Here is a 27055-nt window from a genome sequence, read left to right as displayed (position 1 = left end):
TAGAATATAGCAAAGTTGATGGGCTTTCTCTCCCATGATTAGGTTACATAAGATAATAACTTTCATCTTGCTAGCAGACGCTCTCACTGGCTCTGATGAAGCAACCTGCCATGCTGGTAAGGTCTACATGGCAAAGAACTGAGAGTAGTCTTCACCAAACAACCAGAAAAAAAGAAAAAAAGCTGAACCCTCAGTTCAACATTTTTTGAGGATTATACCCTGCTAATAACTACCAAAGTGAGTTTGAAAGTGCACCCTTCCACAATCAAGTCTTCGATTAGATCCCATCCCTAGCTGACACATTAATTTTAACTTTGTGAAAGATCATGAAGCAGAGGACCCAGCTAAACTATGCCCATGTTTCTGACCCACAGAAACTGTGGGATACTAAATATGTGTCATCTTAAGCTACTAAATTTGGGGGTAATTTGTTATACAGAAATAAATAACTAATTTACTCATTAAAGCCAACCTCTTGATTCCATAGTCACTGCTCAGTCTCCTTGACTAAGGATAATTGCAGGCATAAACTAAATTAGTCAAAATATCCTTAGGTTTTGTACAAGGTCTTAAAGTTAAATGTTACCATATGTAATAGATCCCTATAATTAACAGAAACCATCCAACATTTTCTTTTAATTGGCTAATTACGAAGGGTTGCTACTTCTCCTTTCCATATCACTATCCACTGGCGTAATACTCATGATTCAGCAGCTCTATAATCAATGGAGGAGAATCTCAGGATTGTGTTTATGTCATTCAAGAAGTATACCTACCTATTTCTTTAAATAATCTTTAATTTCCTTTATCAATGTTCTATAGTTCTCAGCAGACAAGTCTTTCACCTCCTTGGTCAGGTTTATTACTAAGTATTTTATTTTTTTTGATGCAATTTTAAAAGGGATTTTTTTTTTTACTTTCCTTTTCTGATATTTCATTGCTAGTGTAAAGAAATGCAACAGATTTCTGTATGTTAAACTTGTCAATTGCTACCTACCTAGAACAGAATTTTGAACACCTCCATGCTAAATCTTGACTTAATATTGTTTCATTATGAGTCTTACACTAAAAAAAAAAAACAAAACAAACTACTGGGTTTAATATACAATAAGAAGTCCAGCCAGTATTACAAAATGTAATACAGTATCATAATCTTAATATTTTAATATCTGAATTATGGTTTTCTCTGTAGCATATCAAATTGTTGAAAGAAAAGAGGCAGATAAATAAACTAATAGCTGGTATGCTTTCAGAATAATTCACTTATTTAACATGATTTAGATACATTTTTTAAAGATAAGTCTTCAGTTACATTTTAAAAATAATAATAATTTATTGATATACTGATGTTATATAAAATAACTGCTGTCATAAACGTTGAGACTTGCAGTTTAAAAAAGGGTATTTATTATAAAAGCTAATACTGTGCTAGTACTATAAAATATAATGAAAATATTTTAGAGATGATCATACTAAACAGACTACTCTGACTAAAAGTCCTTAAACAAAGATCTCATATAAAACAAATATAAATAATTTCTTAATAATAACAAATCCATGGAGAAGTTCAAGAATTCCATTACAGGTACACAAAATCTGACCAGAAAAGAAATCCTTAAAAGAAATGCCAGAATGATTGTGTTGTAAGATTCATGAGGATGATATCTGGCAAAACCAGAATGGCTGTGTGGTGGCACCAGATAAAATATCTAACAGACACTGGATAAAATCTTGATGGAAAAAAATGAAAGAACTCATTCCAATAGAAACAAATTGGCCACAAAATTAAACACTAAAGGGAAAACATTTTGAGGGTAGCAGACATGGCCAGTTCATGCTTCACTTGTAATTAAATTAATCTGGAAAAATTGTAAAGGTGGGGAAATTGACTGATACAATCGCAAAAGAATCCTTTGAATAACTCCAAATGCACTGTGTGCACTTTCTCCTTCTATGGCTTACAAATATGTACTAGTTTAAGTAGTGTGTGTGTTTTCTGGATGGGTTGAAACATCCCCTTGTTGAAAATCAATACTTATAATGGCTAAAATATAATTAGATGTTGTGATCTTAGCTAGCATGTTCCAATTTACCAATCTACTGATATGGGACCATTTCATTGGAGCATTTATTTATGAATTTAAATTATAAAAGGCTGTCTTCATTCCCAAACCTCTGGACAAATAAAAAGGACCCTTAATATTGCTGAAGGTTACAACCTTTAGTGATTTTAAACTGAGGTTTTGCAGAGAGCCCCCAGAAGCTGAAGGCCCATGAAGTTGACTGTTAACCCAAGAACCTTGAAACGAGGTGACTACACAATATTCTTCTGTGCGAGATCATCTTAAGAAGATTCTTATATATGTCATACTCTCCTTGAATGTTCTTGCTTATTTATACTTTTCTTCTTACTGATTAAAAGCTATACAAACCTGAGTTTGTTTTTGATGTTCTCCTTACTAGTAATAAGTACTTGCCTATACCTAGGTTTTACTAGAGATAATCCTTATTCTAACTCAATAATTCAATTATACCAACCTATTATTAGGTATGTCACACTAACTTTTTCAGTAATGATACTCTTTGTACATGCAAATATTTCACAAGTTCAAATATTTGAAGGGATTCAGAAGCCTCACAGAACGTACTCATGTAATGTTTTCATTTAACGGCAAAAGGTAAAGTACAATAAGAGAAAGACAGTGCAGGTCAGCACCCAGGGACCAAGAGCTATCCAAGTACAAGCTTGCTAGCACCTTTATTCCCACAAGGGCATCTATGGAATGAACTACCAAAATCTGCCCAATGAGCATTGGCTTTCAGACAAGCTGAAGACAGAAGTTTTCAGGGAAGTCTTTTATGACCATCAGGTCATATAGCCAAGTTAGCCTGTCTAATAAAATACGCCAGGTGAAATTCATTCAGTAAATGAACTGGTTTTGGTTGTCACAGTGGAGTTTCAAACTCTAAACCGTATATCATAAATTCCAGTCCCCTTAATGTGGACAGAAACCAAAGACTGATAGTCAGCCATCTCCACAAATAATCATAGAGTTTTCCGAGTCCAGCTGTAAATTAAGCCTATCCTATGCCATGTACTATACACAAACGAAGAAGAATATCCTTATGGTGGAAGGGAATATAAGTATTCTTGTGTTATAACAGTAGCAGTTTGTCATAACAATACCCCAAAACAATATACCTACAACACTACTATGATTGCTTTGTCTCTTATGAAGATCCTAGATTCTTTTCCCTATGTAGAAACCAGGCTTTTCAATGCCAATCCAGGACCACCCAAAACTGAATCACCTGGGAATTGAGACTGGTCATTTAAATCTGAATAGTCTTCTTAAAAGTTGTTTTCTTCTTCTTCTTTTTCAGGCTTCCAAAATTTGAGAAGTGCTAGTTTTGATATCTTGAGGGAATTAGATAAAATATTCATGTCGTCCATATATGTGATGTAACACTTTTTTGTCTTGTTTTGAAGTTTAAAGAGAAGAGTTGCCCAACCCCCAGGTGTGTTTGGGTGTTCCAAGACTAGAAGGGGTGGGGGTTATGTCCAACCAGTAGAGAAGAGTGTCCTGAGCCTACCTGACCCTCAGCACCCGAAAGGAGAAGACTTTAATGGGAGTTGTGCATACTATATCTAAAGCTCTGAGAACTTAAGGACCTGGCAGTGTCCATGGTTAGAGTTATCCCAGACAACCCAGAACATTCAGACAACTTAATTTCCTTCAAGCAGACCATGAATTACTGAGCAAAATCCAAGGAGCAGTGGTAGTACCTCTAATCTAAGGACCAAGAGTTACTACTAATTTTGTACCAAATTGAATCAAATTGGCTCAGCTGTAAGAGCCAAATGCATTGGAGCATGCTAAAATTTAATATATAACTTCTTTCCAATTAGGTAAAGACAAACTTAATATGAATCAGGAAATAAAGATGGGCTACTATTATTCTACCGGAAATGTCTTGGGGCATTTAGTAACATTTATAATACTTCATGATTGTATAAGGCTTCATCAAAATGCTTTCTTTAATTTTATTACATTAATATAAATTACCTACAAGATGAAATTCTATTTATTATTCAATTTTCAATTTAAATGTCCCTTCCTCTGTGAAGGTTTTTCTCTTCCCAGGGAAAAATGATTCTTTTTTTCTCTGTATATATGTGACATTTTGCACATGCTCCTGTCGTAGGATTTATACTATAATTGCCTGTTTACATTTCTAGTTTCATATGAAGCTACTCTTCCAGGGTATAAACTTCGTTTCATTCACCCATATGTTCCCAGTTTCTCAAAAGAATGCCTGGCCCAAAGCAGGTGGCAGTGTATAATATAGAAATAAATAAATGATCAGATAATATGAGAGATGGCAGCAACTGCTGGATGGGAAAAAATAGTTAAAATTAGTTAGTTTCTATATCTTAGTGTCTTCTATTTTTAATGATAAAATTTAGCGTAGGCTGGCTTTCTGAGAAATCATTTTATAGTATTTGACTTTTTAAAAGGAATAAGTAGCATTGAGTTACATATAATTGGCCTATGAATTGCTAAACTACTGTTAAGTTGTATATCATGGCAGAAGAGATTCCTGTTTATGCACCATAAGAAATAAAGTGTGAAATTTAAATGTTGAATTAAAATGTGCAAGAAGAAAATATGAGAAACTTATTAACAGCTTCAGAAGGCCCATTTTCTAAAAAATACACAACTTTTTCTTCATAGCCAAAAAACAAAATATCCTAATGGAAATGAAAACTCACTTAATAACACGTTTTTATTCATTAGTACTAGAGTCTTTGGAGCATATACAGAAAGTGGTTATCTCATAAATGATTTTAAGCATATTTTAACAAACTCTACCTCTTGTAAAAAGTTTCCCAAAAAGACTGACTTCCCATTTTAACTAAAATTTGTTTAAAAAGAACAAAAAGCAAAAATCCACCCGTGAAAACAAAACACCTACCTAAAGGCAATGTACATATTCCTCTGAGTATTTTCACTGATTTTTGGTAGTCTCTGCTTGCGTGTTTACACTTTTCATAACTACTGCTGCCATGGCAACAACCAGAACCCCACTGCCATGTACTGAGCCCTCGCTCTGAGCCTGACGCGGCACCAAGCAAGTGGTGAATTGGGTGTCATTTTTCCATTCATGTGTAAGACTGAAAGGGGTGCAGAAACAATAGGTGTCATTAAAGCTAAGTATAAATTAGTATGAGGGATTCATATTCTGAAAGACCCTAAACTTCAGAATGGAAACATAATCTGGATATATGATCCCAAAGTAGTCACTTTCCTGTTATTAGATAAAGGCAGTTGCGGGTGTTGCTTGGCTCAACTCATTTGAACGTTAAAGTGACTTGTACACGTATGATGAATGATAGAAGATTAAATTCTTTAGAAGATAATTGCAATAATATTCATCTATTTATAATCAAGGAGGATATTTTCAATACTTTGTGAAGTCTAAGAGCCTCAATCAATGATGGTGATCATTTGGCAGTGGACAAACAATATATCCACAATGGAAGATCTCTAGGGAATAAAATACATGACTTTGAGTTCCATTGTTACAACATATTGATCTTTTTAAAAAGTTTTTTGTACTTTAATGTTTTAAAATAGGAGAGAACTTCTTTTTCCTGTACCGGGTAAATCCCAATTAAAGTGAAGATGAAGCATCAGGAAAAGTTAGGGGAAGTTCAAAAAATGTAGACAAGAGTCAGACTCTTCTACCTCAAAGCCAGGACTCTGACCTCTCAGATTACCCTGAGAAGGAGGCTACTTTTGTCTTCGAGCTGACCCTCTTCCTGGTCAGCTGTGGTCCCAGTCAAACTGCAGAGAGGACTGGCTCTGAAGTCAAGCTCAGTTCTCAAGCACAATGGTGACCTAAAGGAATTGCTTACTTGAGATAAAAAGGCCCAGCAGGAAGCACACACTATAAAGAGGGAAAAGATGTGAAGAGAGACATAGTGTGAGTGGAAGAGGAGGCTTGTATCCCAAAAGAGGTTTTTCCAGTCAGTCTGCTGCATGCGATCATGAGATAAATGGCAGAGTGAAACAGCATTAGACCTAAACACAAAACCCTGGATTCTCATGGTGGCTTCTCTATTAACCAACTGTATTGACCTCCATGAACTTGGGAGAGTCCCTTCTCTTTTCTAATTCTCTCAATAGAACACATATTTATCAGGCAGCAATTATGTTCCAGGCACCAGGCTATGAGACAGAGAGTAATGTTTCCCTAGGTACAGGACAGGGACTACGTGACCCAGAAGCTTCTGGTTCTCATCTCGGAACTTAGCAAATGGAAATTTCTGCAGATGGGTCTTTCCTAGGTAATTTTTAGGCACATTAAAGTTGAAAACCAGTTTTCAGCTAGACAATTAAAAAACAACTAGTGAGATACAGTTTGTACCTTCAAAAATATTCATATCTAATTTCCTTTCATTTAAAAATGGCCTTTGTACTAGGTGACTTCTAAAAGCTTTCTGATAATCATTTTCATTCAGTTTTTTCCTAACAGATTTAACATTTTGCAAGGTGTCTCACTTATGAAGTATAATTTTAATTATGTGACCTGGTTCTACTCGGTCAGACATTTTCCATGTCCTTTGAACAAGCCACACGATTTCTTACTTTCATATTCTTATTTGGGAACGAGTTAAAAAAGTAAATCACACTCATGAATGTTACCCTCTCACGATTCTCAGCAACACCCTGGGAGGCAGAGGATCAGGAGTCAGTGAACTAGGTTCTGCTTCTAACTGGTTGCATGACCTTGGGCTCACAAGTGCACCTCTGTAGGGCTCAGCTTTCTTGTTCTAAATTGAGGGATTATATTACTCAGGTGATAAAGTCTCCACACACTGAAAGACAAAGTTTCTATGTCCCTATCACTCTTTTAATTTGTGAACAGTTTCTGTGAAACATCTCTTGTCTATAAGCTCAGACCAAAACTCACATATCTAAGCATTGGCTCTTGGGAAGCTTATAACCTCAAATAACCCATCCATAGGAGTCCCGTTGACTTTACTAGTAAACCAACCATGGTATTCATTTATTCCTCTCCAATTCTGCTACAGCTGCCTTAGTCCACACCCTTTGAAATTACTTACTTGGACCAACATAACAGCTTCCTAACGTCTCTCTGTTTTCAGCCTAGCCTCATTACTCTCCTCCACACGTCACCAGGGTCATCTTTCTGAGAGACAGATGTCATGATGTTATTCACCACTTTAAATTCTTGGGTGGTTCTCCTGTGCTTAAAGCCAAAACCCAAACATTTAGGAAAAGGTCCTACAGAAGCTCTTTACCATTTGCTCCCAGGGTACTCATACAATCTCATTTCTGACCACATCTCTACAAGCAACCTCATGGTTCTCCTCAGATGCATTAACCTACTTTCATGTTTCCCATGTTCCACTTTCTATCTGGAATCTCTTTCTTCTCTTTGTCTGCCTAACTAAAATTTACAGTAGTTTATAAATGTCTCTATTATATTAATAACTATTTTATTTTATATTTTACAAGTTTCTTCCCTAATATATTTTAAGCAAAGTAAATCTGGGGCTGTGATTTAGTTACCTTTGTACAGGTAGGACCTGCAGTAGTGCCTTACATACAGATATTCAAGAAGTGTTTGCAAATAATAAATTCAGGTGACTAAAAATATCTTCAAAGAAAAAATTTAAAAAGAAAAACAGGTATACTGGTATACTAGAATACCCTTTGAATACACTTCTATTTATATTTAAATGAATTTCCAATATAGATTATGGAAAACTTCTAAGAGGTTTATATGTATGTTTTGACACGAGCAATAACAATGAAAATAAACATTGAAAAAGACATGAGCTAATTACTCACATTTTAAACAATGGGCATGTTGGAAAGGCCAATGATCAGGGACAACAATTACAAGTGAGGTGACTCCTACCTGTTAGATCTCCACTGGGCCACCATCCCAAGTCACAAGCTTTGCAGGTGAATTCATCTTGCACAAATTCATTCTCTTTGCAGGCAGTACAAATCCAGCAACAGCTGACTTCTCCTTTCCGTATAACCTGTAACATAGGGATATTTCACATGCCTCAGAGACAGTTTCTCCCAAAACTCTTTTATTTTAGATGAGGACTTGCTTTCACACTATGATTTTTTTTAAGTAATTTTTCAAAAAGTCCTACATATTGAGGAATCTTAAATACATGGATTCGGAATACCTTATTACATTAGAGTTCAAATAGGAATTTCAGTTCATTCCATCCTGGATATGGAGACTTTTCAAGGCTAATTTCTTTTATAAAGGGAGTGAAAAAGTTGAATTTTATCAATATTTATGTTAATGTGTATTAATAATTCTCAGAAAAGTAAAAATACATTTTTCTTCTCTGTAAGAGCAAGTAATGTTTAACCACGTAAGTTCCTATGTAATAAAACCTTATAAATTCATAAAAACAGAAATTATGGAATTTCTGTTGTAATTATCAAAGTGTAAGCAGCTTTGTACAAATAAAAACAGAATAATGGCTAAGAAAGTGTAACCTTATTACTGATCTTGTAACTAGCTCTAGTGAATTCAAAAGATCACATGGATCGTTGGAAGAAAAATTACTAGTTCAAAATTGCTGAAGAATTGCTTTTTATGTGACCAGTTTAAACTTTCTCCCATTTTCAATTTGTTTGGTAAGTACTTTTTCACTTACACAATACAAAAATAAACATCAAAAAACATTGCATTAAAAAAATTGAATTAAAAGTGAGTTGCTTGTAAACATTAATTCAATATTGCTTTCACCTCTCATCTGATGATGTCTGCCTTTTATCCAAGGACTTATTTATAGTGACATACCAGCTAAACTTCTTTGTTTTGTTTCAGTAGTTGTTGAAGAGTTGGCAATATGCACTTTTAACTTATCACAGTCTATATTCAAATAACGTTATACAATTTCATGTATAATGTAAGTCCCTTACAGCAAAATCCTTTTTTCTCTCCCTCCCATTCTTTGGGTTACAGTTATAAAATATCTTACCTACACAGATTTTATAACTCCCTCACATAATAAGTTAACATTCTTGCTTTAAGCAATCATCTTTGAGATAAATTTTTGCAGTAAGAAAAATATTATTATATTTTATATTTACCCATGCATTCGTGATTTCTGGTGCTTTTAATTCCTTTGTATTGACTCATATCTATCTGGTATAATTTTCTTCTGAATGGAGAACTTTCTTTAATATTTACCATAGTGCTGATCTGAAAATTGACTTCTTTCAGCTTTTTTTTTGAAAAGTCTTTATTTTGACTTAATTTTTGAGAAACTATTTTCACTTGGTATAGAAATTTAAGTTGACAGCTTTTTCTTTCTTTCAGCACTTTATGCCCTTCCATTATTCTAGAGAACAGACATCTAGTTTTAAAGTTTTTTTTTCCCCCAACATTTTAAAGATATCATTTGTTTCTTGCCTTGCATATGGTTTCTGATGAGTCTCTGTGTAACAGGCCTTTTTTTTTAATCGTGGCTGATACTAAGATTTTCCTTTTTATCCCTGGTTTTTAGCAATTTAATTATGCCTTCTTCATGTTTATCTTCCTCAAGATTTGTTGAGCTCCATGGATTTGTGTTTACATTTTCATTATTTTTGAAATTTCTTCAGTCATCATTTCTAAATTTTTTTTCTGGCTTGTCTCTATCCCCTGTCCTTTTGGGTTTCCAGCTGCACTTATGGTATGCCTCTTCATGGTACTCCACAAGTTCCTGAGAGCCTGTTCATTTCTTCAAGTTTGTTTTATGCTCTCTGTGCCTCATTCGGCCATTTTCTATTGTTATGTTTTAAGTTCCTGACCTTTACTTCCATAATGTCTAACATGCTGTTAATCCCATCCATTAAAGTATTATCTCTAATATATTTTATTTTTCATGGTATAAATTCCACTTTGTTATATTCTTATATTTCTACTTGTTTTCTTACGATATACATGTTTTCTTTAAAATCCTTTAGTATGTATTTATAGTAGATATTTTAATATTCCTTTTTTAACATTTTTAATTGAATTATAGTCATTTTACAATGTTGTGTCAAATTCCAGTGTAGAGCACAATTTTTCAGTTATACATGAACATACATATATTCATTGTCACATTTTTTTTTTTTGCTGTGAGCTACCACAAGATCTTGTATATATTTCCCTGTGCTATACAGTATAATCTTGCTTATCTATTCTGCATATGCCTATCAGTATCTACAAATTTTGAAATCCCAGTCTGTCCCTTCCCACCCCCCACCCCCTTGGAAACACAAGTTTGTATTCTGTCTATGAGTCTGTTTCTGTTTTGTATTTATCTTCTATTTTTGGATTCCACAGAAATCATGAATGATTTCGTATGGTATTTTTCTTTCTCTTTCTGGCTTATTTCACTTAGAATGACATTCTCCAGGGACATCCATGTTCCTGCAAATGGTGTTATGTTGTTTTCGTGGCTGAATAGTATTCCATTGTATAAATATATCACATCTTCTTTATCCAGTCATCTGGAGATGGACGTTTAGGCTGTTTCCATGTCTTGGCTATTGTAAATAGTGTTGCTATGAACATTGGGGTGCAGGTGTCTTTTTGAAGTAGGGTTCCTTCTGGATATATGCCCAGGAGTGGGATTCCTGGGTCATATGAAGTCTATTCCTAGCCTTTTGAGGAATCTCCATACTGTTTTCCACAGTAGCTGCACCAAACTGCATTCCCACCAGCAGCGTAGGAAGGTTCCCTTTTTTTCATAGCCTCTCCAGTATTCGTCATTTGTGGACTTTTGAATGATGGCCATTCTGACTCGTGTGAGGTGATACCTGATATTTTAATATTCTTGACTACTAATTCCATCATCAATATGATATCTGGTACTGCTCCTGTTGCTTGATTTTCCTTCTGGTATTCTCTCACATTTTCTTACTTTATCATATGTCTAAAAAAATTGATCAGATGCTGGATGTTGTGTACATAAGTTGTAGAGTGCTGGATTTTTTTTTTTTTCTTAAGAAGTACTGCCCTTTGTTCTGGAAGTCATCTAAGTTACTTGTGGATCACTTTGAGCCTTGTTTTTAATCTTTCCTGGCAAGCCTAAAAAGTCTCTACTCTAGGAATAGTTTAGCCTCATTATTAAGTTATGGATCCACTGGGGTCTCTACTTAATTCTTTGTGTATTCAACAAGGTACCTTCACTCTGGCCTGTAGAAACTAGGACAACTCTTGGCCTTGTGTTACCTCTGGGAATCCAGCTCCTCAGCAGTTTTTCTTTATCTGGACTTTCTGAATTCTATTCTACTCATACAGATTCGGTCAAATACTCAGGGGAACTCGAATGCCAACTTCTGGGACTCTTTCTGCATAGATCCAACCTCTCCCTTCCTCTGCACCACAAATTCTGGCTGCCTTGGCCTTTCTAAACTCTGATTTCTGTCTTCCTAAATTATCAAGACAGCCAAGCTCTGTTTCTTTCTCACTAAACAGCAACAAGGAAATTGCCTCCAGGCAGAAAGCCTGAGTCATTTTAGGGTTCACCTTGTTTGTTTCACTTTCTTGGAATCAAGGTCATGCACTGTTTTCCAAAGTCTGATCCCAGTTATTTCATGCATTGTGTCAAGTTTTCTGGTTGTTTACAGCAGAAGGCAAAATCTATACTCTTACTCCCTCATGGGTAGAAAATGAAGTCCCTCCCTAACTATTAAACATTATCAAATATTTCTCATATGTAAAGTCAGAAATTAAACTGTAAATATTACTATACAAACATTATAGTTTCTTTGTGAAAATAAAATTATCTTCTTGCAAATCAGGTCAAAATTTATACCACTGTTTTAGAATTACATGAAAATATCCAGTGACAGTATATTTTCAGAAAACGTAAAGGTTTTTCTATTTCTCCTGTAACTTTCAAATAACTTTAGAAAGCAGAATTAAATTAAGTCTTTGAAAAAATTCACACTTATCCTCAGAATAATCAGGAGAAATTTACATTCCAAATTATAAATTTTTCTAAGTGATAAGAGAAAAATTTAATTAGTAATGAATACTGTTTTCTTATTTTAATTATTATAAGAAGCACAATAAGAGCCATCACACAACACTGTATATCTCTTCAATCAACTTTATCTTTTTCTCTTACTATAAAATGAATACTACAAACTAGACAAAGTCATAAGATAATAATGCTAAGAAAATGTATTTGTACAGGATGACTGGTGAAGGTAGATCATATGAGTAACTGGCACATGGGAAATATTTAAAATTAGGCTGTAAATGACTAAATGATTAAATAAATGATTAGCTTATACTTCTAGTAAGTAATGAAAATGGAACTGCTCAAATGGAGTTATTTTTTATTAGTTCTTTATTCAACCACCAAATATGTGTATTTTTGCCACACAATGCCTAAAATATGGGATTTGTCTTTTCTGTCTCAGAGTCACCCCTCTAGACTCAGAAACCTGAATTCTGGTCCCTATCTTCCAGTCATACAACATGCCTCTAATTTCTTCTCACTCCAGAGTAATATGCACACAGCTGCCAAAATTGTTTGAATGGCCTGTGGGCTCCTCAAGAGAAGGGAATCATGCCATACTTTCATTGTTATCAGATTACAGTTATCAAGAAATGTATCAGGAACACACAGTAGGAGGCCAATGAATGAGTGTTGAGTGCAATATTTCTTAAAAATAGAATTGGGCCACTCAAGGAACCTTAGCGCCTCACTTTTCCTACACTTTTGAAACATAAGCTCTATGGTCAGGCATTCACTTAGTCCCTGGTCCTCATTTCTGCACGTAACTTTGACTGTTAATAGTCTGTTACATAAGTTTGCCAAACAAGGAAGAGCTGCCTCTGTGCCACCCCCTGCTTATGTCCTCATTAAAGTCCACAGAACTTTGTTTCTGAGAGAGGTTTGAAGTAGGGTAGATACATAGCCTAATTTGTTTTTCATCTGGCTTGCTTTTTGCAAGGATCATTATGGCTGCTATTTGGAGAATAGATTTTAAGGAAGGCAGAAGAGAGAGAGTGTATGAGTTGTTTAATCCATGGCTTTAACATGAAACAATATAGTAAAGAAATATATATATTTTAATAAAAGAAAGAATATTCCTTTCCATTTAGAATATCATCTTTCCTCCATCAGTCCATCTATGGCACTACTTCTGAGTTCTGACACAACATCACAAGCTCTGGGAAGTATTTCTGGAGCAGCGAGCCCTTTGAAACATTACTTTATTTGGAATTCTCTATAATTAAAATATATTTGGTATTTTATCACCACAAGTTAGCTTTTGTCCTCTAATTGTTTCACATATATACAGTAGGTACGTTTCATTCAGATATTGTTTTTTTCATTCTTAGATTACTGTCTCTAATTTATGTTTTACTCTTCCCAATATCGCCAAAATTTAAAATTTTATTTTTATATTTTTTGTACTAACTGATATTTCTTTTGCCTGTCGTATATGCTCAAAAGCTCAATAAAGTTATTGTTTCATTTTTGTTACAGTAAAGCACTTTTATGACAGCTCTGAGTCATGGTAAGGGATTTGATATTTCACTGAAACTGCCCTTGAAGGATTAAGACTTTCCAAGACACTGGGGCTGTTTTGATTCCTTTTATGTCCTGTGTACATGATGCTCTGTTTATTGTTAGTGAGGCTAGATGACCTGCTGCTTTGCACACGGGTATGATTTAATTCCATATACTCTATAGGAGTCAAAGAATTTATGCCATAGGAAATCAAATACTCACCTTATGACCATATTTCTGAAATAACCTAATTTTTTAAAAATTTAGGCTTTATTTAGAAAAAGGGCAAAAGAAAATAAACAGCATCGGGAGGATATAATGAAGGAAAAGTAATGGTAAATCAAAGGGAACAGAGAAATTTTTCTTCAGAAGGGAAATGCCTAGAAGACTAAACAGAATAAAGACACTGGGCTACCCAATTAGGACTGTAGGAGAATCAGCTGGAAGAGAGAAGGGCTAGTCCTACCCTCCTGTGTCCGCCCCGTGCCCAGTATGAGAGCTTGGGCAACAATGGACCCTAACTGCTGATACGTGTTTTTCCAGCTGCATTACGAGTTCCTCAGAGGAAGGGGTCATGTTTAAGTTTCCTTTGCATTCACAGCGCGAGCATAGTTCTTGGCACATATTAATTACTCAGTAATGTATATGAAAACGAAGAGGGAAATAATATGGAATAGACATAAACAGAGGAAATAAAAATGAAGAGTTCAAAGAGAATAAAGAAATAAGAGGAACGTGTAGAGAATTTTGCAAGGACTAAAGAAAAATATCCATTTGGGAAAATGTCTATTTTGTAATTTATTAGAGGGAAAACGTAACAAAAATCATATAGGAATAAAAAAGGATGACAACAACAGACACGTATGGAACCAGACTACGTGCTAGGCACCCTGTACAGAACCACACAGACCCTCACAACCATTCCATGGACTCAGTTAATTATGCTCATTTTGCAGATGAGGAAACAGCTGCCAAGGGGATAGTACTTTGTGCAAACCTCAGTCGCATTATCTCCAGTTATTCTCAAGAAGCAGGCTCTTCCTAGTGTAATAATGGCTGTCATAATGATGGCATGTTACGCTGGGAACCAAAATTGTATCTCCGAGGTTGGCAGCTATATAGTCACTTAGCCAACCTTTATTTAGTGGCTCAGCATGCCAGACATGGTGCTCTGCACGGGGACAAATAAATAAAAGAGCTGGTGATCACCGAGGTAAGAAGCTCAGAATCTCACATGGTGTGCTCAGTGTACTGCTGGCAGGAGGAATGAAATGCCTATGCAGAGCATATATGTTCAATCATTCATCCACTCACTTATTCACATTATGCATTTAGAGTGCCAGGCACTATAACAAATCTAGAAATACAATAAAACAGACAATATCCCCATTCTTGGGGAACTGCCATTCTAGAGAAGGGCTTGAAAAAACTACCACATAAAGGAGGAATAGGATTCAGGGCAGGGACCAAAGTGAGGCAAAGCCTAGTGCCTAGGGATCAGATTTAAAGGGGCACTCACCCTCAGGGCTGTGCATGTACCCTGCGCCCTGCGCTTGCAGGTCTCTGAGAGTGGGGTCTCTTTAATGTCTGTGCCCCAGGTGCCTCATCTTAGCCCCAGGCCTGATAGGGAGGCACCTGGAAGAGGGAATTGCAGTTTTGCATGTGGCAGTCAGGTAAGGCCTCACTAAGAAACATGCTAGTCAAGTAAAGACTTGAGAGGGGGAAGGGAGTAAGCTTTCTGGTATACCTGGTGAAGCGGGTCCTGTGCAAAGGGAGCAGCTAGAGCGAAGACTGGGAGTAAGAATGCCCCAGGTGTCCATACTATTGCCTTCCTCCTCTACTTTTCCGTACGTGTGTTACACTTCAGTAAATATCTGCTGAAAAGGGAAAATGGGCCCTGCTTCAGCCACTGCCACCTCCCAGGCGCAGCGGTTCTGCTGCGTTCCTGCTCTGCCCAGTGTCACGTGACTCAGCAGCAGCTCCCGTGGGCACCTGTCCCCAGACGTGGCAGACAAGCTAGGTCTGAGGATAAGGTGATCACCAAAAGGTTCAGTGACCAGGAGACCAGTGTAAACCCCGGTCAAAGCATGAGAGGTGAAGGTGTAGGTACTACTCAGAGTGGCTGTGGATAAATGAATGATGATTCTGCGGAGTTTCTCATTATGACCAGTGCTTCCAAAGATTCCTCCTCATCCAGAGAGACTAAAATAATTTTACGTTTTCGTATGCATAATAAAACACACAAAAATATTTTTTTCAACTTTTTTCAGAATTTTAGCCAATATGTTTTTAGTAGCCAGGGCAGATCACCTCATCAGTATATAATCATAAGCTTCTCAGATAAAGAACTTTTTATTTTCTTGTGGACAATTTATATTGAGAACTTGCCATCCTACAGTAGAATTTAGAAAATATTGCATAATGAAGGAACCATATTATTGTTTCATTGGTTGCAAAAATGGTGACATTAACTATGGACAATTTAAATGGGTGGTTCACTTTGACTCACAAAAACAGAAAGCTGAGGTGGGCGGGAGAGTTATAATTGATGATGTTATTGCTGATTTTCTTAGGTGGTCTTACGGCCATGTGAGAATTGCCCTTATTCTTAGAAAACAAAAGCTGATGTATGAAGATATGAAGTTTCATGACATTTGCTCCTCACTTTCAAATGGGAAAAAATGGTTAACCGAATTCTGAAGTCTACAGTTTGTAAAAAAATACGTGTATCTGGGCTATTCCCCACATATAGAAGGTGTATTTTACTATATGACGATATGGAATGTGTAATGAAGAACCACTTATGATATAGTCCTTGTTCACCTAATGTCTTCATAATTCTGTCTTATTGTCCATGTGGGAATAGGGGGAAGTGATGATCATCTTCACACTCCATGTCCAGCCTCCCAGCCTCAAACCATCATCTTGGAGTAAAGAATCTGAAAACAAACTTAAGGGGAGGAAAAAAAAAAAAAGGGCGGGCGGGGAAAGAATAGGAGAGCAGTGAAAGCAACCTCCATGATCCTTTCCCTCAACTTTTCTGCCCGTTTTCTTGTCTCTGCTAAACTTTCCTGTCAGCTCTCACAAATATTGATTGCCTCCTTAATTCCAGATTTTGTTCCCTCAGTATTTTTAAAGTGGATCTCTATGATTTTCCTATGAACTATTGAGAAAATAAGGCTTAGCAATTGAAATTTGCATTTGTAGGAGGTATGCCAGTTCATACAATGAAAGATGGTTGAACAACATGTGGCTGTGGGTTGATAAAGAGCTTTGGTTTGGCTCCAAGCCCAGCTCCAGCATTTATTTGCTAGCTGAGAAAGTCTGCAAACCCTCTGGGCCTCAGATTCCTCATCTATAAAATGGGGGTGATTATTCCCCTTTTAAACAGTTGTTTAAAGGAGTAATTGAAATGATGTCCATAAGGCATCCCTTATTATACTTGCACAAGAATATACTTGATAAAACTTAGTCTCTGATTTCTACTGCCTCCCTTCTCCTTTCCTTCACTTTCCCCTCCTCTGCCTTTCCGTTCCTTCTTACATCTTTCCTGCCCTCCCCCACACCAAGGAAAACAGCAGCAGGCTTGGTAAGGGAGGCCAGTACACGTGCCAGGCCCTTGCTGTTAGCGTGCAGATCTGTTGTCCGCATTTAATGTGCTGCCTCTGATTCTTTTTGCCTGGCCTGTCTCTTAAGCCCTTGGCCACTAGTTCTTGGGGGTTCTGGACACTTCTTCAGCCCCTACCTCAGCTGCCACCACTGTCGTGTCATCTTCTGGCATCTCCAGCTGGCTCTCTTCCATGAAGGAGGCACTGGGTTCCACAACCACCTCCACTGCACCCACCACAGCAGGAGCCCAGACCAGACCCACAGAGGCTTCCACTCCCCCAACTGCTTCCAAATCCGAAGAAGGGCCATGTAACAGGATGTGGACCCTGGCTTCCTCAGCAGCTGTCTAAAGGGGTCAGATGATGCTACTTCCTGTGAGCAAACGTTGACCACAGGAAACAGAAAACAGAATGGCATGAGTACATACATCCTTCTCCCCTTCCTGCAGCAGAAAGTCCGAGCAGCCCATCCAGAGATCTCTAGGAGGCTGAGTGACTAACTATGGTCAGTGAGGCAGCGTCCTGCTCAACGACGCATCACCTTCCTGGTGGTGGTGTTTTTCCGTGCTTCCGTGTGTCCCTGCACTTTTCCCCACACTCTTGCTTCCCTGGGGTTGCACCTCCCAATAATGCATTAGCACTTAAGACTTGCTTAGCATGAGGGGTTCAGGGAAATCTGAGCTAAGTACCTATGAACTGCATTCTCCAGGCTGTCTTTCTGGATAGTGTTGGGAAAATGGAAGTATCTAATGGGAGACTGAATGGACAGAGAGAGGAGAAGCCACAATATCCAGGTATCTTCCTCTTCCCACCTTGGGGGGCATCTCAGGTAGTAGCTGTGACGTTCCCCATGTCCATCTAGCCCCAGGGTGGGAATGATTCCTGCTGTTGCTCATTTCTGAGTTGCCCCAGTTCCCCCTTTTACTTTCATAACCAGTATTTTATATTAAAAATATAAAACTTGAACCTACCGAGCATAGGTACTTTTTTTTCCTGACTGAACCCTAACTAATATAAGGCACAACAATGAAAGTCTGACTTTATTTACCTGTGTCTGTGGTATGATTGAAATCAGTTCTGCCTCCATAAAATATTATATCTGTAAGATATTAAATTTATATTTCTAAAAATCAATAACATAAGAAATCTGGACTTTTAACTACTTCAAAGGAAATGACCATAAGAAAGTTCCAAAGGTTACCACAAAAGAAGTCGAATGATTATTCCATCATTTTAAGTGGCATTTGATATTTTAAATGAATAATCCTCTCCTAAAGGTTATGTTTCTCAGTTAATACAAGTGCAAGTCCTAAGGTCGCCTTTTAAGTTGCTTCTCTTCAGTCTCTGTCGTGGCTACTTAGAGATCTGGCTCTGCATCCTGGGCCTGGTAGGTGGCAAATTGATGGTGTAAGAATATAAATGCTATTATTTGGTAAATGGGATTCAGATTTCATTTGTTTCCATACCTCCCATGGTGCTTATGGGAAACAAATACCCCGTCACCTTGACTCCAGGTGCTTTGAGAACGGGCACACTTTCCATCCTGCAGGGTACCAGTATTACAAAAATTGGACCCCAAGGGATCCGCATTTATAGCGAGAGCTCTGTAATGGCTCAGCAATGATTTCTGGGATCTCCTTTGATAACACTGCACGGGTGTAACGCACAGGTGGTGCCAGAAATACTCCAGTATCTATGCAGACAGCTTTTCCTCCGAACTTGGGGGCGGGAGGAAGGCCTCTCCTCTGGAACGTTCACATGGGACTGCACGTGGTGTGTGAGCCCTGTTCCCGGCCTGGCAGCAGTCAGAGTAACAGGAGGGGACTGTGAAAGCAAGCGAGAGTGTGGAGCGTCTTTGGAATGGTTTGCATTCTCTTGCCAGGGCTTGCTTTGCTTGTTTGCTTTTCTTACACTCTGAAAAACCAAACTTTCTCATTCTATCAAATTTTTCACAGCAGTTCTCTGCACTGAAGACTCAATGAAAGGAGACCTGAGTCGAACATGTGACGTGCCCTTTGGGTCACAGAAGTGCACAGAGCCCGGGGCTTCTGGCCTGTCCCAGTCATATGACATCGGTCTCAGATGTCCGGTTTTCCCTACCACCTAGAGAAGCTGACCAGCACAGGGTTTAGTGGTCTGGCATCTTGTAGCAATAGTCAAAGAGAAGTTGTAGGCCCCTGATTTCAGAGGATAGATTCCTACATACCACTAGACAGCCTCATGGGAAAACTTCCATCTGGACAAGAATCAGAACTGGATTCTCGGGGAGAAGCAGCACTGATACCCACCCCATACACACTGATTTGGCCGGAGACGTTCTCACGTTTCTGAAATATTTCTACACTGGGTAGAAACTAATGGTGTCGTCAAGCGTCCTGACCGCCCCACACAACCCTATCTGTGCAGGATTCCTCACCTAAATCTTCCTGTGATCCGACAACTCAAGGATTAACCGTGGGCATGGCAGGAGGCCTCCAGCATCCCATTATAGCACTAAAATGGAGTTCATTCTGATTGGTTAGTTGTCAAGACAATTATTAAATATTTTTAATATCACATATGCAAAGAAGGCACCAACATTAAAACCTCAGGTGAGTTGCCTCAGAAGTTTTTTCTAACTCAAAGTGACTGAATCCACTGAGAGTCTGAGTCCATCCAGAAAGCTCTTCTCAGTTGCTAAAAGATATTGGAGGTTCCAGATCCACCACCTTCTTTGATCAGTAGAGAGAAAGCTTTTCCTGCTGCTGCACAAACACTACCAGCCTCTTGCCCTAAGGACCCTTCAGTAGACGTCTCAGGGCATCTCTTGAGGGTGGAGGGCGCTTCTGCAGCTCCTGTGAACGGCGCAGCAGCGCAGCTCCATGGCAAGAGAGCAGGAGCCTCACACAGTGCCCATTGCACCTCCATCTGTGCTTTGTGACATTTACATGACAGCTAGTCTGTTCCCAGAGATGAATCACAGAAAATTAGAGGTGGGAGAGACCTATCAGGTCATTTAACGACACCCCTTCCAGTTCACAATCACTCCCCTATGCTCCATACCCAGTGCATCAGCCAGCTTGGTTTTAAATAGCACAGGAAACAGACAGTGCTGTTTCTACGCCTTCTTCTGCAAGAATTCTCTCTACTAGTTTGAGTCAAATGCCCAGTATTTGATGTTTATTTACCCTAGTTTTAAGTATACAGTGATATCATGGTCACTCACTTGCCTCAAATCGGAAAAAAAAAAACTTCTGAGAATAATTAGAAAGTGAGGACTCTTTCTTGGGTGGAAAATATCAGTTTCAGGAAAAATCAAAGAACTTGGTGGAGAAAAGAGAAGAGGCAAGCAGCACTTCTGTGTTACCTCATTTCAACCTCTTTTATTTTAGTTTTACACTTACTTGGCATTGTTCAGCTTCTGCTTTCTTTAACAATAGCTAGAACTATGACTAAGCAGTCTCCCTGGTTTTGGTTTCCATTACTTTTGTTTCAGTTTTTAATTTGATTACTCATCCTCTTGCTTTCTACACTGTGTTTAAGATTGCAGCTCATCATTGCGATTTGAATAAAGACTATTCTATGCTTATTCATCTCCCAATCTTTGTCGTTTCAATTTTTGCTAAACACAAAAACAGGAACAGTAACCCTGGCACACCCTTTCCTGGACAGTATTGTCAAAGAAAAATGTGTTTTTCTCTACTTCTGCCCAGGCAGGAGGTCTCCTATGGACATCATCTAAGAATCCATTTGTGGCTGGCTTACCTTAATCTGACCCTTTAAGCAAGGCTCACTGCACACAGACCGTACCACTCCACTCTTGTTCATCTGGATTTTGTAATCATCAATGTTCAGCACCCCTTCATGCCAGGTTCCAACGTGAACATAGTCGTAGCGATTAGCGTCAGTGTACTGCAGGTTCATGATATCATACCTGCAAAGAAAACGACATGTGTGTCTTGGAGAATGACATGGACATGACGTAGAAACCAAAGGAATCTGGTAAATAGACAATAATAGACAGAAGAGAGGTAAAAATTAGAATCACCCCATGTCCTAACACCAGCTACTGTCAATGTGTTCATTTATTTCAGTTTAATTAGTTTAGTTATGTATCCTCTGATTTTCCAAAATATGTTTTCCATTCTTCAGTCTCTGTTTGCATATCATCCATATTAAAGAATATATTATTCTTGTACTTTTCTCTCTGCTTATTCTCCAAAAGAAGTAATCCCACATGTGCTGAGTTGATCATTATCTCCTTCGAATTATTATTCACTAAGTTATCCTTTTGTTTCAAACTTTTTAATTGAAGTCTAGCAGTTGACAATGTCACGTCAGTTTCTGGTGTACAGTAAATAATGTTTCAGTCATACATACACATACATATATTCCTTTTCATATTCTTTTTCATTCTACATTACCATAAGATATTGAATATAGTTATTCTTTGATCAAGTAACAGTTCTTACTAACATTAACTTTTAATTTGATTGCTTTTATTCCAAATTTCTTTTTCACATTCAGTTGCTATTTTCATCCCATTGGATTAAAAGAGGTGAGTTTTACCAAGTCTGGTACCTATTTTAGGTGCTAATAGAGCAAGGAATCTGATAAATGCGTCTTTAATTAGCAAGGAAGTTGGGAATTGAACATCCTGAGCATTGACATTTAAACTGGTCTCTCCCTTGATTAGGAGAAACATTTCTGAATCCAAATCATCGGTGTCAGTCACTTCAGTGACTTCAAATGCTGTGGGGCTACCTGGCGGTAAAATCGACATTTAGAAATATTTACTCTAGCCAGAGTGTGTTTGGGGGGCCAGATTCATCATTCCTCTGTGCTGGCAGTGGAGAGCATTTTCCAACTCAATGGAAAAAAACGCAGGATTTGACGTTAGAATGTGTTAGCTGGAATCGCCTTGCTAACATTTTAACAGTAGATTATACTACTTTGGAATGTCGCTAAACTCTTCAAGGCTCACGGGGTTCTTGCAGGGATTTACGAACATAAGGCATGTAAAAACCTGTTTCACAGTCGAGACAAATGCACACATAAGGCAATACCACTGCATCATTCATACGTGTAGCCCTATTGTTGTGCTAAAATACTCTCCGTATTTCTCTGCTATAAGAAAATGAGAACATCTTTGTGTTGTCATAGCCACTTCTCTCTCAGTCATTGAAAATTCTCAGGTATTCTTCAGTCTTCTTTCCACGTTGCTCTTTACTCCAAGTAAACTATAACTTACATGCCAATTGGCCCAAAATGTATGCCCGATTCTCCTTTCCTGGCTCAGCAAAGTGGGATTCTTTCCTGCAGAGCATGGGCAGGGTTCTCACCCTTCTGCCCTAGAATATAGGAGGCAAGTTCTTGCTCTTTGCGCTTGACCCAAAGAAACAGATGGCAATTAACTAACACAGCTCTCTTCCCTCTCCCTACAATGCTTCTACCCAATCCATCCTGGGATTTTATCCCTCTAAACCTGATTCAGACTCAGAATTGTCCTCAGCCCAGCACTCCAGGAAGACACTACCAACTAACCTTAGATGGCAGCTGAAATCTATTGGCTATATCTGGCCTAGTTCTTTATCTAGACAACTAACATCTTTTATTGGCTTTTCTGCTTGTTCTTAATGTGCAAATGCATTCTGTCACCCACAGGGTTGCTAGTGGCTTCTCCACATCCAGATTCTGGCCATTTCTATAAATAGTAGCCCCCTCAAGGGAAAGAGGACTCTACAAGAGTAAAGGAAGGCTTTCTCCTACTTTTCCGGGTGATCAAAACTTACCTGGAGTGAGAAGAGAGAATGGCACACTTGCAGCACATTATTCACCTCTCTGCTTTCTGATTTTTGGTTAATAGAGGGTTCTTATTCCTCCTGTTGCTGAGACATATCAGGTTGTTCTTGGAGTAGCTCTCCAAGTGATAACCACATGGGTATTCACTGCGGGCTGACAGCTCACACTCATCCCACTGATCAATGATACTAATCTACACCTTCAATATTTTTCCAGTTTAAACTCATTATGGTTATAGAGCCTGCTGTGAGTGAGTGGTTTCCTTTTTCATTTCCTCTAATCTTTCTGTTTCATTCCATATTACATGGTTAAGTCTCTTTATATACTTTCAACAAAGTCTTAAGTGTAACGCTAGCTTTAGGATATCTTGTTCCTATAAATCGGTTTCCTAAGACTTTTATTTCAACTTCCTCATTTCAATAGGAGAAATCAGTTCACACTTCATTAACATTTAGAAACTGAAAAATTCACAATATTTTGGTATAAAAACACAGTTCTAAAAAGCTCCAAGAGCTGGAGGGAAAAATGCTTGAAGGTACCAAGGGAAAAACACTGACTTGCTAAAAAGAGGTCTTCTCCTTCGCTGTGTGTTTTAGTGATCACTGCTCTTTTCTCTTGAACCCAGAGTCTCTTCCTGACATGTTGGCGGTTATTTGGAGTATCCTTATGTGTAAATTGCAACTTTACAGCATCCTCTTGATGCATTCAGTTTATGTAGCATGATTATTAACTAAAATAGTTACAAGAGGGACCAAAAGCATGAATGGTGGTATGACAGGACAGTAGAAAGTGCTTGGAATAGAAACTGAACACAGATTGAGCTGACCAACTTCAAGCGTGAGGAAATGATCCTTGAAGAGGGACCCACGGGAAAGCTCATGTTTTAAACATGCAATAAAAGATGGAGGAGAAACCAGCTAAATTTGTGTGCCTGTATTTTGGATAATTTACAAATAGAGAGAAGGGGAGGAAACCCACACCTACAGAGTGTGGGAAATGCATCTGGCCCTGTCCTGGGCACATTGTGTGTTTTATTGCACAGAATCATGAAGGAAGGAAGGTTCCATTCCAAATCTAATCCTTTACTCAGCCTGGTTTCCAGCGGAACCCAGGATAACAACCATGAGTTTAAAAGTGGGTTGTAGGAGGTGGTCAGTGTTCTGAATCTTAGACCTACTTCTTCCTTCTGGTGCCATTTCCTAAGGTGCTTAGCACCTGGAGCTTCCCACATGCCCAGGTCTGGCATCATTCCATCCTTCCCTCTCTCATTTTCATCTAAAGCTGCTCCTACCTAACTGGTAGTTTGGAAGGAATCTGATAAAATCGTCGCTTTAACTTCTGACAATCACTTTTATCATTTATCCTTCCTTGAGCTGCTGGATTTTAACAGGGAGAAGCCACTCGGGCCCCACAAGGCACTCTCTAAACATAGAACTTTAAGTTTATGTGAAAGAAAGAGATACGTGGGTAAGTTTTTAGGGTCAAATAGTCTATTACAGTACTTTCGAAATGCCATTAAGAAGGTTGCCAGCAACTTTGCCTAATTTTAGGATTAGCTAAAAGGCAGCGTGTTGTGGCAAAAAGATTACAAGCCTCCGATTGAGACCATACTGCCTCTACCAGCTACTCTCTGAGTGACTTTAGATGAGTTTCTCAGTTTCTCTGACATTCAGTTTTATCATCTTTAAAAGAGGATAATAATATGCCTATAGAAATGAGAATTAAATGATTGGATGTTCCATTTGATCACAACATATGCTTTTCTAAACTCTCATTCTGCAAAATCATGTACTAAAAGATAACAGGGCCTATGAAAAAAAAAAAAACCAAGACTGTGGGCAAACTGCAGCAGCCAAACTGAGTGCCTTTTTTTCTTTCCTGTTGCAGGTCTGAATTTTTACCCCACTATTTTGATTATCCCTTGCCTTGGAAAATCCCCATGAATGAACACAACTACTCTTCACACTGATCCCATTCTCCATGTACCAAGTACACAAGCTCTGACTGGAGTTACGAAAACAAGTGCTGCAGAAAACACTGTATATAAAGTAACTTGGGGAAAATGCATAGTTAGTTAGATTTAATTCTTCTTTGCTTCTTGATTAATTCTTTGGAAGCCACAGAGACTCGAAAGCGATGCCGGACGGAAAATTCTTTCCTTTCTTGTTCCACGAGACGTGTTAGCAGGAACATGAGTTAGCCTGAGGAAGGGGGTGCCTAGTGGGACTTGGCTTCTTCACGTATTAAGCTCAGTAAGCAGGTGTGTTATTAAAATATTCCACGACCAGTATGGCATTGAGACCAATCCATCAGGAAGATGCTGGCCTGGTGTCAGCAGTGCCGGGGGGCTCTGCTGATCTGACATAATCTCTTAAGTTTCTTGGCTTTGCAGGGGGGTCACAGGCATGCTGAGGGGAGAGCAGGGAGGATTGCTGGGTAGGGGGTGGTGGCACTGGCAGGATGCAGGAGAGTGCGTATTCACCGGTAAGTTTTTCAATGCTTTATAATGTAATTTCCATCTGACATTAGCCCTGTCCTTTCAGCTGTCCAGCTGTATCTATCCTTGTGGTGCCTAGAAACCATGGAACCAAAGGGAGCCAGAGCATCCACCTGCCTGGCTCAGGGAGGATAACAAGGTTATTTGGATCCATTACAGAAAAGACTGCTTTACCTTCCAGGAGCATCCCCTTTCTCATCAAACCACACTTCCTCTCCAGACACGCCGATGAACGTGGACTTGATAAGGAAGTCCAGGAGTTTGCTGCCATCAATGGGCTTCATGGCATCGCAGAGGCCCACGTGGCCGGGGCAGAGGGCGTGGTGCATGTTCTGCAGCCCGTGCGCCATGGCGTAGATGGCGTTGATGACAAACCCCATCTTACTGTCCTGGACATAGTTTTCTTCTAAGCTTTCATTGCCTGTAACATAAAAACAGATCACGATGAGGTTGCAGTAATGAAGTCTATACCTGCATGTTTAATTCTCAAACGATTTTCAGGGCTCTCAGAGGAAGGGGAAGCCAAACCTACCTGTTCAAGCTTTATATTTGTGACTAGCTCTAGTGTATTCTACTGCAAATAGTTTATTCCATTTTATTTTCTGAATTCAATAACGGCTTTATAACATGCAAAGCAAATGCCATAGAGGTGCAAATAAAGAACTTTCACATATTGCAATGAAATCCTTAAGGAGCAATGAAAATAACTCTTATTCCCTCTCGGTTCACAGAGACTTATATTAAAAAAGTCTCCCTATGTCACAGTACTCAAAAAAAAAAACCATTTTTAATATCCTCTGTGACAATCCACAATCCATAGTAAATCAGTTTGTGCATTATCTAAACCTCAATATTTTCTTTTGATGTCTCCACTAATTTTATCATCTCTAGGGCCACAAAAACCTAGAGTAAGAAGACAAACTAGGTAGTATGAAATTTCTCCTTATATATGGTTGGCAGAACAGAAATATCTGAATCAGATATAGTATTAGAAATTCAAATAAAATGTTTCTTAATGTAAGAGTCATACTGCACATTTAATTTTAACCTATAGCTTTTACCTGTGAACTTCAAAAATTCTGCCATCATTTCTACCTATGCCACAGGTGACAGCCTAAATGGGTCACTGGACCCCAAGGCTCCTGGGCTGGAAAATAGCAGAGAGTATTTTAGGAAGTTAGAGAGCTTGAAGTGTTTAGAAGAAATGGTAAAGAATTTTGACTTTGATGTTGAGCTTGAGATGAAATAAGACAGTTCTAAAGAGTTCTATTTAAGGTTAATCTATTTAGGTACAGTTGAAAATGTTAAAAAAAAAAAAAGATACATGTACATCTACCCTAAGAGTGAATACAAAATGCTCAGGCCACATTGAAGGGGGGAAAAACTCATCTTCCAGTGCTGCTTAAAAGGAGACTGTTAAAAGGCTGTTTTGCTAAAGTAATATTTTCCTAACTGAAAGAACACTTTCTGAGAGGAAACAGAAGTAAGAGAGGCAGAAAAGACATTTTAAAATCAAACTGCACAGAATAAGTACAGAAAAGTTATATAAGGCAGAAAGCAAATATCCTCCTTGCAAAAATTGAGAAGTCATCAAAATAA

At 38.2% G+C, this 27055-nt stretch overlaps 1 protein-coding gene across 1 annotated transcript in view; it reads right to left on the bottom strand.

Annotated features, from left to right (window-relative positions):
• GRM1 (glutamate metabotropic receptor 1) overlaps positions 1 to 27055 on the bottom strand; it is a 380989-nt gene that overhangs the window by 36517 nt on the left and 317417 nt on the right. Inside the window, exons 7-9 of the mRNA XM_031679979.2 lie at positions 25631 to 25877; positions 20923 to 21091; positions 7954 to 8080 (exon numbers count right to left, since the gene is read on the bottom strand). Coding sequence (XP_031535839.1) covers positions 7954 to 8080; positions 20923 to 21091; positions 25631 to 25877 — 543 coding nt within the window. The remainder of the gene's footprint in view (positions 1 to 7953; positions 8081 to 20922; positions 21092 to 25630; positions 25878 to 27055) is intronic.

This window comes from Vicugna pacos, chromosome 8, assembly GCF_048564905.1.
Source record: "Vicugna pacos chromosome 8, VicPac4, whole genome shotgun sequence".
Classification (NCBI taxonomy): Eukaryota; Metazoa; Chordata; class Mammalia; order Artiodactyla; family Camelidae; genus Vicugna; species Vicugna pacos.
This window is presented reverse-complemented; position numbering and strand designations above follow the sequence as displayed.